Below are 14442 nucleotides of genomic sequence, written 5' to 3' on the forward strand. Positions count from 1 at the left end.
AAGACGATGTCAGAGGAATTGGTGCACAAATTATCATCACTCACAGATCAGTGCTGTCGCTCTCTATACACAGTTCGCGCGATTGCAAAGTGAAAGCAAAAAAACAAGCGCAAATTCAAATGCGATTTCAATATGTCACATATTGACAGCGGCTCACCGATGCCAATGACATAATTACCCAGCTACATTTCCGAAAGAATGCAAAAGCAATGACATATATTTTTCCTTCCTACAATAGCCCGACGGGCAGGGCAGAGATAGATTTTGGTACCCCGACTGAAAAAAATCGCTAGCTCCAGGACGTTGGGCTAGCGATATTGCGAGCCCTGTATCTGATTGAGGAATCACTCATCTTTGGAAAAGAGAGTTTATTACAGAGAAATGTCTCTTTCCAAAATAAAAGCTATACTATCCGCTTCTTCTGGGCTATATTCTCAGCAGCATAAGGAGAATCACGTGCTAACAGCTGTCTAAATGACTCGGCTAAAGTTAGTAGCATGCTTGCTTGTTTTTTTTCTGCTTCCACTTGTCTTTGCACTAGGATGATGTTGGCGTAAATGTGCAGTCATATTCGTTGTGTTCCCACTAGTGCTTTCAGGTTAATCTCGTTGAAATGACCTTAACGCCACAACACGGCAAATCTCCGTTAACGAGCTACCGCCGATCGCCCGTGCATGAGGCTAGACGGCCAACACGTTAACAGCTAACTGCGCTAACACATGTAATTGAGCATTGCATGGCACATCCAACATACTGTTTTACTTTAGTCCATGACTCGCTTACCTTCAGGGTCATACGTCACATGAAAACCAAAATAATTCCAAACACCAGATCTGAATGAGGGTGGGGGAGGTCCATGTTGCAAGGAGAGCTTAACTTCTGTCTCGCTGGCTTGCCCTGCGCTCTTCCTTCTGACGATGCTGTCTGTGTTGAGCGCTCAGTGAATCTGCGCTCGACTACTCCACCTAGGCTGCCCTGTCGACCCTAGGCGGAGTAGTCGAACGCAGATTCACTGAGCGCTCAACACAGACAGCATCGTCAGAAGGAAAGTTGATAAAATAAATTACAAATTTTGTATTGTTCGATACATATGCGTACCGAACCGAAAGCACTGTATCGAACGGTTCAATATCGATACGAATATCGTTGCACCCATAATATATATATATATATATATATATATATATATATATATATATATATATATATATATATATATATATATATATATATATATATATATATATATGAAGTATATACATTGGGTGAATGTGCAGCAGTAGCAGCAAGCAGGTGAATTCTGTACATTAATATGAATAGATATCTGACTATTTTACAGGATAGACAATATAAACATATTTAAAATTAAAGGAATTGAAATGTACATTGTGCCTTGGTTTAGTGTCTGGAAGAGTCCTGTCTCAGTCAGTTATAGATGATGTGAGAGGGCGGGTGTGTGTGTTTAGGGCACGGATGGCTTGGGGATAGAAGCTCCTCTTGAGTCTCTCTGTCCTTGCCCGGAAGATGCGGAACCTTCTACCAGATTGCAGAAGTTGGAACAGTTTGTTGCCAGGATGGGACGGGTCCTTCAGTATCTGCGCTGCTCTAGTCCGGCATCTCCTGGTGTAGGTGTCCTGAAGCGGGGGGAGAGCAATCCTGCAGCAGCGTTCTGCTGTACGGATCACTCTCTGGAGAGCTTTTTGGTCCTTCACACAGCTGTTCCCAAACCACGATGTCATGTTCTGTGTGAGGATTCTCTCCACAGCGCCTGTATAGAAAGTCCTGAGGATCTTTGGAGAGACCCTGAACTTCCTCAGTTGTCGTAGGTGATACAGGCGCTGCCTAGCCTTTTTGGTCTGGACCTGAATGTGGGCAGCCCATGTCAGGTCTGAGGAGATGTGGACACCAAGATACTTGAAGGACTGCACCCTCTCCACTGGAGCTCCATTGATGATGATGGGCTTGTAGTCTCTGTGCTGACCCCTTCTGAAGTCCACCACCAGCTCCTTGGTCTTGCTGACGTTCAGCTGGAGGTGGTTGTCCTGGCACCATGATGCCAGATTCTTCACTTCATCCATGTAGGCCGCCTCATCGTTGTTGGAGATGGCACCCAACACCACTGTGTCGTCAGCAAACTTCACAATGGTGTTGGAGCCATGGGTGGCCACACAGTCTGAAGTGTAGAGGGAGTAGAGCAGTGGCGAGAGGACACATCCCTGAGGTGCTCCTGTGTTGATGGTGATGCTGTTGGAGAAGCACCTGCCCACCCTCACCACCTGAGTTCTGCCAGTGAGGAAGTCCAACACCCATGCACACAGACGGCTGTTAAGTCCCAGATCCCTCAGCTTTGTGAACAGTCTGCAGGGCACTATTGTGTTAAACGCTGAACTGTAATCAACAAACAGCATTCGCACATAGTTACCCTGTTTCTTGTAAAATGAGGAAACCTGAGAGAAGCTATAGGAATGACATCATCATCATCATGTATTGACTTTTTTCACACACTGCTTTTTGGCTTCATGTGTGTTAGATAAACAATGACACAGTGGAATATGTAGCGTGTTGTTGCCCATCTGAGGTAAGACTGCACACATGGTTTTCTATTACACACTGATTTTTAAACCCATGTCCTGTACTTTCTTTTTACTATGTGTGTTTGCACTGCTGTCTTGGTCTGTGGCTCATTTGCTGATGACCTGTCAATCAAAGGTCAGGAAGTTGGCTTACTCGTATAATTATCATCATCAACATGGTTTATTCAGTATAACATTAAACAAACAACTAAGCTCATAAAATCACCATGAACGGGTTTACTGAGGCTTCAAAGCAATGAAGCTGAGGACATAATGATCACAGAGCTACAGACCACCTTTGGCCTGAGCATTACAACAAAGCACACACATGGAAATGACTGTTTCTCGACTCCCAGTCTGGGAGAGGGAGGCAGGGGCAAGTGCCAAAGCTTAAACATCCTCCAGAAGAAAAAAGGGTGGGAGGGTGAGGGACAGAGAAACACTTTCCTAATATAGCTCAGGGACTTTGACAGCAGACCTTTACAGGTTGTACCGACTTTCAACGAGCAGCAAATGTGTTGTTTCTGCCTTCCTGATGTTTCTGTCTGTGTTTCTGTCATTATAGCTCCACATGCGCCATTTGCTTTGCTGTTTGGCTAACACGACCTTTCTTCCCTGCAGCGTCTTTATACGCCAAACAAGGAGTGAAGACGGTCCAGGAGTTTCTGCGGTAAGGAGATCGCTCTTCTTCACCATGTTTCTGTCAGTCATACAGAACCACACAGACAGCAGTACAGAGGGAGTCTGTTGTGACACAGCACAGAGCTCCACTTAAATGTATTTACAGAAGAATAGCTCATAATCAACCAGCATAGACGGATGAGTTTGTTGTTATCAGTGAAGGTGGTTTGAATATGAAAGTGCTGATCGTTTTAAATCAAGGACTAACTATTGATGATGCTTTTAGAGGTTGGATCAAATTTAATATGGTGAAATTTAAGGTGGGAATTAATCGAGGTATGTGCCAACATTGAATTTCTCAATGAACAATATGTTAGGGTGCACAATAGCAACAGTAAGATGTTTATTATAGTTCAGAGGAGTTTCCAAATCTGACTATAACCGACATGGTGGCATGGTAATTAGCTCTGCTGCCTCACAGCAAGAAGGCTCTGAGTCTGGCTGTTTCTGTGTGGAGTTTGCATGTTCTCCCCATGTGTGGGTCTTCCACAGTCCAAAGACATGCAGTGTTGAATCTAAATTGCCCATAGGTGTGCATGGTTGTCTGTCTCGCTGTGTTAGGCCAGCCTGTGCAGGGTGTACCCCGCCTCTCGCCCAATGCTAGCTGGGACAGGCTCCAGCCCCCCTCAGCCCTGACAAGGAGAATGGATGGATGGATCTATAACCTGCTAAAAACTATAAAACTATTAAATTAAAAAAAAAGAAAGAAGCAAAGACTTTCAGGGTTTAACTCAGCACCAGGGAGAGGCTGCTACAAACACATATTACATAACTTTCAGTTGAAGCAGACTATAAGATATTACACATCCTTATATTAAGCAGAGCTAAGTAGTGAGTGAGTGCCACTTCAAAACTGTGCTTCATTAGAATTAATAAAACATGTTACAGTGATACCAGCGCCTAAAACTACAAATATAGTTGCACAACTACAAGTAATATTTACTAGGCAAATGAGCTCACGCTCCCCCTCTGCAAAGCACATAGTTTGCATAGAAAGTAAAAGGATCATGGAAAAGCTATTAGGATGCTTGACAGCTGTACAATAAATATGAATCAGCCAAGAGCAAAGGGGTCAAAGACAACAGGCTCAATCGGGCAGTGATCACCAAAGACCAGCAGAAGATGTGAGTGCACAATTAAACGTGTCTTTTCTCTTTTCTTTCTCTTTTTTTAGTCTTGATTAGCAGGTCTGGAAAGATTGTGTGCTTTTGGCAGCTTAAAATATCAGATCTAATATGGTTGAAATACCCAAACACTGTACTCTAATGTAACTTGAATGTTTACAAATAAGCATAATAAATAAAATAACACTAAATGTAGGTATCTATCATAGCGTTTGAGCCTTTAAAGAATATAATGGGATTTCTGGTTTGGGTTGCATGCGCACATATATAGAAGGAGATACGAGATAAAAAGCTGGTCACTCTGATGAGCTACAGGTCACTTCATTTAACATCGGTAAGAAAGAAGCTAGGCCATTAAATATAATGCAATAATCCACACATGACAGGTGTCATTGTCTCTGGCTCTCAACTTCAAACCACCTGGTTACTAATGAATATGTAACTGAATGACTTCATCTATGAAAGCTTTTTAAACTAGAGCTGCACCATCGTCGCTAATTCAGATTTGAACCTGTCCAATCAAGTTTTGCAGATTCTGATTTCCTTTCTACAAAGTATAACTGACAGCATATGCAAATAAAAGCTCTTCAACAGAAAAAGGTTTCATAATAAAATGACTTATTAAACTTTATACTCTCTTTTAAACAGCAATAAGTTACAGTATCTTATCTCACATACAGTGCTCTGCTGTACTTCTATTTTATTTTAATTTTTTGTATACTTGATTAATCCCCTGTAGGGAAATGACACTGTGCATTTAACCCATTCACTCAGTGAGGCAGCCACCAATCCAGCCCCCGGGGAGCAGTGTGTGGGGACGGTGCCTTGCTCAGGGGTATCTCAGGGTAGCCATTGATCGTGGTGTGAACGCTCTACCTACTGAGCTATCTCCTCCCCCGTTTATGCTAAAAATCAGAGGATTCCGGTTGCTAGCTGATCGAGACATATCAGCGCACTTGTTCGATATTATTTTTTCATTTATTTCTAGAGTTTTCTTATGTTACGAGCTGAGCAAATTCATTGCCATAGTTTTGGAAGCCATAGGTTGTTTTTTTTTTACCATTCTTGATTGATTTAAGTTATAAGGTACTTATGACTTAATAGCCTCCTTAAATGTGCTTTTCTTTTCCTAATGCTAATTCAAATATTGTCAGTGTGTCAGGATTAATTTAGCACTACACAATCACATGGCTTGATATTGTCTATCTTGCTGAAATAAGGAAGCTTCCCCTGAAAAACAGCCCTGTGACATTGCATGATCAAAAGCACTGGGGGAACCTGCAGGAGCCATGGAAACCTATGCCATGGAGCTCCGGGCACGGAACGTTTATTCCAATGCTAATGCTAAAGGAGGTCTGGAATTCTGCAGGCCGACTTGGTGACTCCTCACTATAACTATCTGGCTGAGCTGCTGTGGTTCCCAAACACTTTGCAATAATACCACTTATGGTTAATTGTTGAATGTCTGGGATGGAGAAAATTCAGTGAGCTCTTTCCAATAAGTCATTCTGTCACAAATGTTTTAAAGGCACACTGCTTGGTGGTTGGTTTCATAGACCCATGGCAATGGGGGAGAAAACACCTGAATTCAAAGGTTAAGTGGTGTGTCTGTCTATTTAATATATGCTGCTCTAAAATCCATGTTCATCATAGTGTGTTAATAGGCTTTCGCAGATCCACTAATCCACTAATCATCAGTGATGATTCTTAGATAAATATAAATTACTCTGACAGTTGGTACGGATTCAGATTGAAAGATCAACATCACTGGCATTAACTGAGTCAATCGAGGAGATTACAAATGCTATAGATCAGAAACAGTATGCAGCTGGATTGACACAATCAGTCATGTCTTAATCAATAAACGGTAAATAATACAGGATCAGGGGGATTGTACTGCACTGGGTGACTATTCTTCATCATGCTTGGACATCACATGTGGTGTTCCACAAGGCTCTGTACTGGGTCAAAAAATGTTCATTATCTATAATAATTTATTATAAATTATATTTGTAAGGTATCTGATATATTAAAATTAGCAATATTTGTAAGTATTTTTTGTTCTGGGAGGGAATCCAAAGGACCTGCTGGATATGATCGACTCAGAAATGTGCAAAATTAAAAAGAGGTTTGACATAAACAAACTGTCACTAAATCTGTAAAACTGCTGATTCATGGTGTGGAGACTAAAAGAGTTCTGAAATACAAGTTTCTTGGTGTGATAATAGATGATAAAATAAGATGGAAGTCTCATATAAATAATTTACATAACGTTTCAATATTAAGTAAAGTAAGAGACATTCTGGACCACAAGTCACTCCAGAGTCTCTATTGTTCATTGCTTTCACCATCTCTGCATTACTGTGCAGAGGTTTGGGGCAAAGCTTATAAATGTTCGCTATCATCAACCTTCATATTGCAAAAAAGGGCCATAAGGATAATCCATAAAACTGGTCACAGAGATCATACAAATCCCCTATTAAAATCAAAAATACTAAAATTCACAGATCGGGTTCATTTTCTCACTGCACACATTATGTATAAAGCAATAAACAACCTGCTTGTTGACAATACTCTGTTTTCTAAAAGGGAACATCCCTGTATCTGTATCTAAAAAGTGATTGCAGCTCTGTGTGGAGACAGACGTCCCAGCAGGACCTGAATGTGGTTTTTGCAAAGCACGAGGAGGAGGCGGGGCTTTGATCACCATTTTCACAACAGCAATGTGTATATGTGTGTGTGGGTGCGTTTATATAAGTATATACATATGTATGTGTAAATTTGTACATTTTTTAATGTGTTAATGGGGTTATAAAAATAATAAAGAAAGAAAGAATATTAATGAAGAATTTGTGATGGACTGAGCATAAACAGGAAGTAAAGTGCAGACTATGAGTTATAGTGGCAAGGGGGGTGGGATTAAATAAGCATAGGCTTCTTCCTGCATGTAAGTTATTTATTATTATTGTTTGTTTTCCTTTTGTTTTGCTTTGATTGTTTGTCACTTTTTTCTCTCGTGTTGTTCTTGTTATACTATTTTCACATGTTCAAAGTAAAGATTCGACACAAACGGTGGCTTTTGAACTGAGGACACAGCGACGTGTGTGTGTCTGTTTTTATTGTGGTGTGAGTTCTTGTGTCGTGTTTCCCTTTGTGTTTTACTCTGTCATGTTTTCCATGTTTCTGTAGCGCGTCATGTCCGTGCTCTCTCTCGTGCTCTCCTCCACTCCCACATCATGTTTCCTGTTTTATTTTGAAGGTGCTGTGTTTTCATGTCATTCTGTTCAGTCCAGCCTCCCCTGTCTCGTTATGTTTTTCATGTCAGCTGTGTTCCTCGTGTGTTCTCACCTCCTTGTTCATTAGAAGACATAGCATACATTTTCACTGCTATGCAGATGACACCCAGCTCTATCTGTCCATGAAGCCAGATAACACACACCAATGAGTTAAACTGCAGGAATGTCTTAAAGACATAAAGACCTGGATGGCTGCTAACTTTCTGCTTCTTAATTCAGATCAAACTGAGGTTATTGTACTCGGCCCTGAAAAGCTTAGAAATATGGTATCTAACCAGATTCTTACTCTGGATGGCATTACCTTGGCCTCCAGTAACGCTGTGAGGAACCTTGGAGTCATTTTTGACCAGGACATGTCCTTCAACGCACATATTAAACAAATATGTAAGACTGCTTTCTTCCATTTGTGCAACATCTCTAAAATTAGAAATATCCTGTCTCAGAGTGACGCTGAAAAACTAGTTCATGCATTTATTACTTCCAGGCTGGACGACTGTAATTCATTATTATCAGGATGTCCAAAAAACTCCCTGAAAAGCCTTCAGCTGATCCAAAATGCTGCAGCAAGAGTCCTGACAGGGACTAGAAAGAGAGAGCATATTTCTCCTGTTTTGGCTTCCCTTCATTGGCTTCCTGTTAAATCCAGAATTGAATTCAAAATCCTGCTCCTCACATACAAGGTCTTAAATAATCAGGCCCCATCTTATCTTAATGACCTTGTAGTACCATATCACCCTATTAGAGCACTTCGCTCTCGCTCTGCAGGCCTACTTGTTGTTCCTAGAGTATTTAAAAGTAGAATGGGAGGCAGAGCCTTCAGTTTTCAGGCCCCTCTTCTGTGGAACCAGCTTCCAGTTTGGATTCAGGAGACAGACACTATCTCTACTTTTAAGATCAGGCTTCAAACTTTCCTTTTTGCTAAAGCATATAGTTAGGGCTGGACCAGGTGACCCTGAATCCTCCCTTAGTTACGCTGCAATAGACGTAGGCTGCCGGGGATTCCCATGATGCATTGAGTTTTTCCTTTCCAGTCACCTTTCTCACTCACTATGTGTTAACAGACCTCTCTGCATTGAATCATATCTGTTATTAACCTCTGTCTCTCTTCCACAGCATGTCTTTATCCTGTCTTCCTTCTCTCACCCCAACCAATCACAGCAGATGGCCCCGCCCCTCCCTGAGCCTGGTTCTGCCGGAGGTTTCTTCCTGTTAAAAGGGAGTTTTTCCTTCCCACTGTTGCCAAAGTGCTTGCTCATAGGGGGTCATATGATTGTTGGGTTTTTCTCTGTATCTATGAAGCGCCTTGAGGCGACTTATGTTGTGATTCGGCGCTATATAAATAAAATTGAATTGAATTGTTATCCCTCTGTGTATTTAGGTCAGCGCTTCCCTCAGTCCTGTGTCGTGCCCTCCCTCATGCTGTGTGGTCCCAGTGTTTCCTCGTAGGCATTATTTCTTAGAGCTACCCAGTCTAGTTTAGTTTCGTACTTCCTTGTGTCCGCAAATAAAGCTGCGTTTCTGCCTCAGTCAGTTTGCGTTTGGGACTCTCCTGCCTGCACACAGCCGTTTCATGGCAAATTGAAATCATGAAACTAGTTTATAAGTTCAAATCTAATATTTTAAAATACTGTTAAGTATCCTCGATTTATATATAAATGCATTAAATCAAATAAAACCTCGTGCTTTGATTGTATCATACAGGTGGAGCAGCTCAGGTCCAGCCCTTAGTAGGTGGAACAGCTTTAGCTCAGCAACTTCAGGTCACTCTGGACCACTCAGGTTAAACACTGAACGACACACAACAGAACTATACAACTGGAACTATTTGAATCGGTTCTGAGCAATTATACCTTCTCATACTTGCAGTGTGATGGATGTACTTAACCTATGGAACGACGACCCAGAAGAGATTCTCTTGGACCTGGGCTTTGGCTGTGATGAGCCTGACCTCTCTGGACGCATTCCGGCACGATTCATTAATTATCAGTCTCATGCAAGAGGAATAAATCTCCAAGTGTTTCTAGAGGCTCAGAAAAACCGTCTGGACCTGGAGAACCCAGACGTCAGCAGTGAGTCCAACTGATTCCTTGTTTCTTATATAAAATATTGACATCTGGTGACAAATATTTGCTTTCATACTGTCATCAGTGAGGTCCACACTAATGGAGGCTGATGAGATCTGGTTCACAGTCAAGCCCCCATCAAACTCAGATTGTTGATAGAAGTGAAAAAACAAACAAAAGCCTGTTTTCAAAAGTATTTTGAAGGCATCAGACTTCAGCACACACAAGGAATACTAAATCTGTGCTTTGTACAAATACAAAAACAATGGAGAGACATTGTTTTCGTGATGCTGTACGTTGTATAATCAAGTACATATTTCTGAAAACAAGACTTTGTTTTTTTTCTTCCTATCTCAGATCGGTTTAGACAACTTGAGGTTCTACAGCAGGTCACTACAGCATTCTCCAGCTTTATAGGATCTTCCTCCTCTCCACTGAAAGCAACACAAGGAAAAGACCTGCCTCCTGAGGCCCAGGAGAGGAGAAGGCGCATGAGCATGCTGTTCAGACGAGCATCAAAAAAGTCACTTGGCCAAATACACAGGAATAAAACCCATGGCCTGACTATACCTGCTGCCAACTGTGTTCCTGCATCTGAGTCACAGCAACCCACATCCAGCCCTAGAGACAAAAACGTCTGCTTAAAAAGAGTTAAACCAGGCTCTCTAGAGACTGCGTCTCTGAGTACTTTGGCAGAGGAACAAGGAAATGATCCAGACCTTCAATCCCAACATCCCTTGGTTTATTTACTATCCCAGGAGGGAGCGCTCAAATCTGCACCCCTGAGAGAAGGTCACCCCTTGGCAGCTAAATCTTTCTTACAGAGGAAGAAGAGCCAAGGACAGATCAGGGAATCGTTTGAAATGGAGGAGGCAAGTTGAAGTCTGTTATAGAACAGAGAAGCCCTTAAAACCTGAAATATGAAAACAATGGACAGTTTTTTTTAAAATAGAGAGTTTAGTGAACAATTTTGTTTACAAAATTAATTACATATTAATTTCCATATATTTCATTTGTATCATTTATGCTACATCTGGTATTTTTTTAAAATAATTGCTTAAAAAAGTGCTGTGCAATTTAATTAGGTTTTTCACACCATTGTTTTTCTTGTGACATTACCAATAAGTTTGATGTGTCACATGGCCCTCTTCCTATTGTATCCAAGATGGCCGACTTCTAAATGGCCACCATGGTCACCACCCACCTTGAGGAGTTTGCCCCCTCGCATCTACTAATGTGCCACAAACAGGACTTTAACATCACCAACCATTCCCATGTTATTACGGTGTATCCGTATAAATGGCCCACCCTGTATATCTAATATTTTTCCTTCTGTGTTGACTTCCTGTGAGTTTTACTAATCATACACATTATATTTCATATCTCATTCTAGATACAGAGCTTTGATGAAAGCAGTGTTGCAGTGAGCTACGTGGGAGGAGCAGAAAACTTTGGTTAGTAAAACTGTACAATTACAAAGTAACAAGACTGTAGCAATTAAAGAAATATCAGCAAAGTTTTCTCTTCATAGAAGTAACATGGAAAGAGGACAAAGTGGATGCTTCATTCAGGTGCTACATGATCTGTTAAATCTCTGCATACCTTCTCATTCTTTGCTGTTTTTTATTCACTCACTATTTTTTATTCAGTCCCAATTATAAAAGGATAAAAACTTCCTCATACATGAAACATCTGGGATTCTTTGTAGGTATGTAATTCATGGACATAAACAGAGCACAATTACATTATTTGCATGCAGTTTTACCATCATGGAAGAGTCTACCATGATCCAGAGATGCAAAGTCGTTACAGGCTTTGGTCATTTTCATATTTGGATCATTACTGTCAAACCAAGTATTACATCAATCGTCATCATGTTGTAATTGCAGCATTAATATGTGATCGAGGGAATTTTATTGCATTGCTCTCTTGCACCCTCAAGTGCAGAGACCAGAGCATGTTTAATATTTACACAGTTGTGTTTTAGGTACATCTAATTAGGCTTTTGCTTAAAAAGCATACACTTGACCATACTATACTTCAAATACACTTGACTTATACTTGAACCTACACTGAAGAGCTTGAGATGTTGTCCATTTATAGACCTATATGGTAAATGCTACATGGGTTGTTTCAGTTTCCAACTTAACTTTCATGTTTTTTTGTTCCTGGAAAAGCTATTAGACTTACTACATTTTCAATGGTCTAAAGATTAAACAAGCACTAAGCAGCACTAAGAGGAACTTCTACAAGATCTTTGCACAACTAAAAAAAATGTATCTGCCATGAGAATCACGATTTTTTTGGCTTAGAATTGAGATCACGATTCTCTCACCATTTTCTTTTCCAGTATAAATATTTATTGCACTTATTAACTGCACATCAACTTCGTAACAGTTGAGACTGAACATAAAAACAATAAATAAACATAAAAACAACAAATGTCTCACGTTTTGTTGTTGCCGCAAAATGTTGTACTGCTTGAAATTCCGTCTCCACCGTTGCTCGACACTGCGTGTATACAGGGAGTACAGAATTATTAGGCAAATGAGTATTTTGTCCACATCATCCTCTTCATGCATGTTGTCTTACTCCAAGCTGTATAGGCTCGAAAGCCTACTACCAATTAAGCATATTAGGTGATGTGCATCTCTGTAATGAGAAGGGGTGTGGTCTAATGACATCAACACCCTATATCAGGTGTGCAGAATTATTAGGCAACGTCCTTTCCTTTGGCAAAATGGGTCAAAAGAAGGACTTGACAGGCTCAGAAAAGTCAAAAATAGTGAGATGTCTTGCAGAGGGATGCAGCAGTCTCAAAATTGCAAAGCTTCTGAAGCGTGATCATCGAACAATCAAGCGTTTCATTCAAAATAGTCAACAGGGTCGCAAGAAGCGTGTGGAAAAACCAAGGCGCAAAATAACTGCCCATGAACTGAGAAAAGTCAAGCGTGCAGCTGCCAAGATGCCACTTGCCACCAGTTTGGCCATATTTCAGAGCTGCAACATCACTGGAGTGCCCAAAAGCACAAGGTGTGCAATACTCAGAGACATGGCCAAGGTAAGAAAGGCTGAAAGACGACCACCACTGAACAAGACACACAAGCTGAAACGTCAAGACTGGGCCAAGAAATATCTCAAGACTGGTTTTTCTAAGGTTTTATGGACTGATGAAATGAGAGTGAGTCTTGATGGGCCAGATGGATGGGCCCGTGGCTGGATTGGTAAAGGGCAGAGAGCTCCAGTCCCACTCAGACGCCAGCAAGGTGGAGGTGGAGTACTGGTTTGGGCTGGTATCATCAAAGATGAGCTTGTGGGGCCTTTTCGGGTTGAGGATGGAGTCAAGCTCAACTCCCAGTCCTACTGCCAGTTTCTGGAAGACACCTTCTTCAAGCAGTGGTACAGGAAGAAGTCTGCATCCTTCAAGAAAAACATGATTTTCATGCAGGACAATGCTCCATCACACGCGTCCAAGTACTCCACAGCGTGGCTGGCAAGAAAGGGTATAAAAGAAGAAAAACTAATGACATGGCCTCCTTGTTCACCTGATCTGAACCCCATTGAGAACCTGTGGTCCATCATCAAATGTGAGATTTACAAGGAGGGAAAACAGTACACCTCTCTGAACAGTGTCTGGGAGGCTGTGGTTGCTGCTGCACGCAATGTTGATGGTGAACAGATCAAAACACTGACAGAATCCATGGATGGCAGGCTTTTGAGTGTCCTTGCAAAGAAAGGTGGCTATATTGGTCGCTGATTTGTTTTTGTTTTGTTTTTGAATGTCAGAAATGTATATTTGTGAATGTGGAGATGTTATATTGGTTTCACTGGTAAAAATAAATAATTGAAATGGGTATATATTTGTTTTTTGTTAAGTTGCCTAATAATTATGCACAGTAATAGTCACCTGCACACACAGATATCCCCCTAAAATAGCTAAAACTAAAAACAAACTAAAAACTACTTCCAAAAACATTCAGCTTTGATATTAATGAGTTTTTTGGGTTCATTGAGAACATGGTTGTTGTTCAATAATAAAATTATTCCTCAAAATACAACTTGCCTAATAATTCTGCACTCCCTGTAGAGCAGGTAGTGCAACAATAGAAAAATAGTTGCGGGACGGCACTGTGTAGCGTTTGTCTAGGGTGTTGATCATTTTCCTAAATCCCTCGTTTTGCACAGTGTTGATGGGATCCATATCTTTGGTCAGATGATAAGTGATAGCCTCCGTAATTTCTTTGAGTTCGACGTGTATAGGGAAGCGCTGTATAAGGTTCCCGTTATTGTCACGATCCTGGGTCTTATGACCCAGTGTTTTGAGTTTTAGTTCATTTTGATGTTTTAGTTTATGTAAGCCCTTCAGGTTCCTAAGTTCATTTGTTATCATGCTTAAGTGTTTCTAGTTATTATTTTCCCCTCGTGTTTCCAACCATGTTAAATCTCCCCTGCTCTTCATGCGTTTCATGTCTGTGTCTTACGTTGTCAAGTTCGGGTTGTCATGTCTATGTCTCATTATGTTTCCTGTTTTATTGTGAAGAGGTCTGGTGTTCTGTGTTCATCATGTTCAGTTTTACTCTCCCTCTGTGACGTCATTATGTTCATGTGTGCCAGCTGTTTCCTCATGTGTCTCCACTTCCCCTAATCACCTCCTGTGTATTTAAGTCCTCTGTTTTCAGTGTGTGATTGTCAGGTTGTCTGTTGT

General features: G+C 41.1%; 1 protein-coding gene across 1 annotated transcript in view; it reads left to right on the plus strand.

Annotated features, from left to right (window-relative positions):
• Positions 1–14442, plus strand: part of itprid1 (ITPR interacting domain containing 1) — a 37199-nt gene that overhangs the window by 7793 nt on the left and 14964 nt on the right. The window contains exons 6-10 of the mRNA XM_026180838.1: positions 3195–3243; positions 9376–9453; positions 9541–9743; positions 10095–10609; positions 11131–11191. Coding sequence (XP_026036623.1) covers positions 3195–3243; positions 9376–9453; positions 9541–9743; positions 10095–10609; positions 11131–11191 — 906 coding nt within the window. The remainder of the gene's footprint in view (positions 1–3194; positions 3244–9375; positions 9454–9540; positions 9744–10094; positions 10610–11130; positions 11192–14442) is intronic.

The sequence above is a fragment of the Astatotilapia calliptera genome, chromosome 9 (assembly GCF_900246225.1).
Source record: "Astatotilapia calliptera chromosome 9, fAstCal1.2, whole genome shotgun sequence".
NCBI classification, from domain to species: Eukaryota; Metazoa; Chordata; class Actinopteri; order Cichliformes; family Cichlidae; genus Astatotilapia; species Astatotilapia calliptera.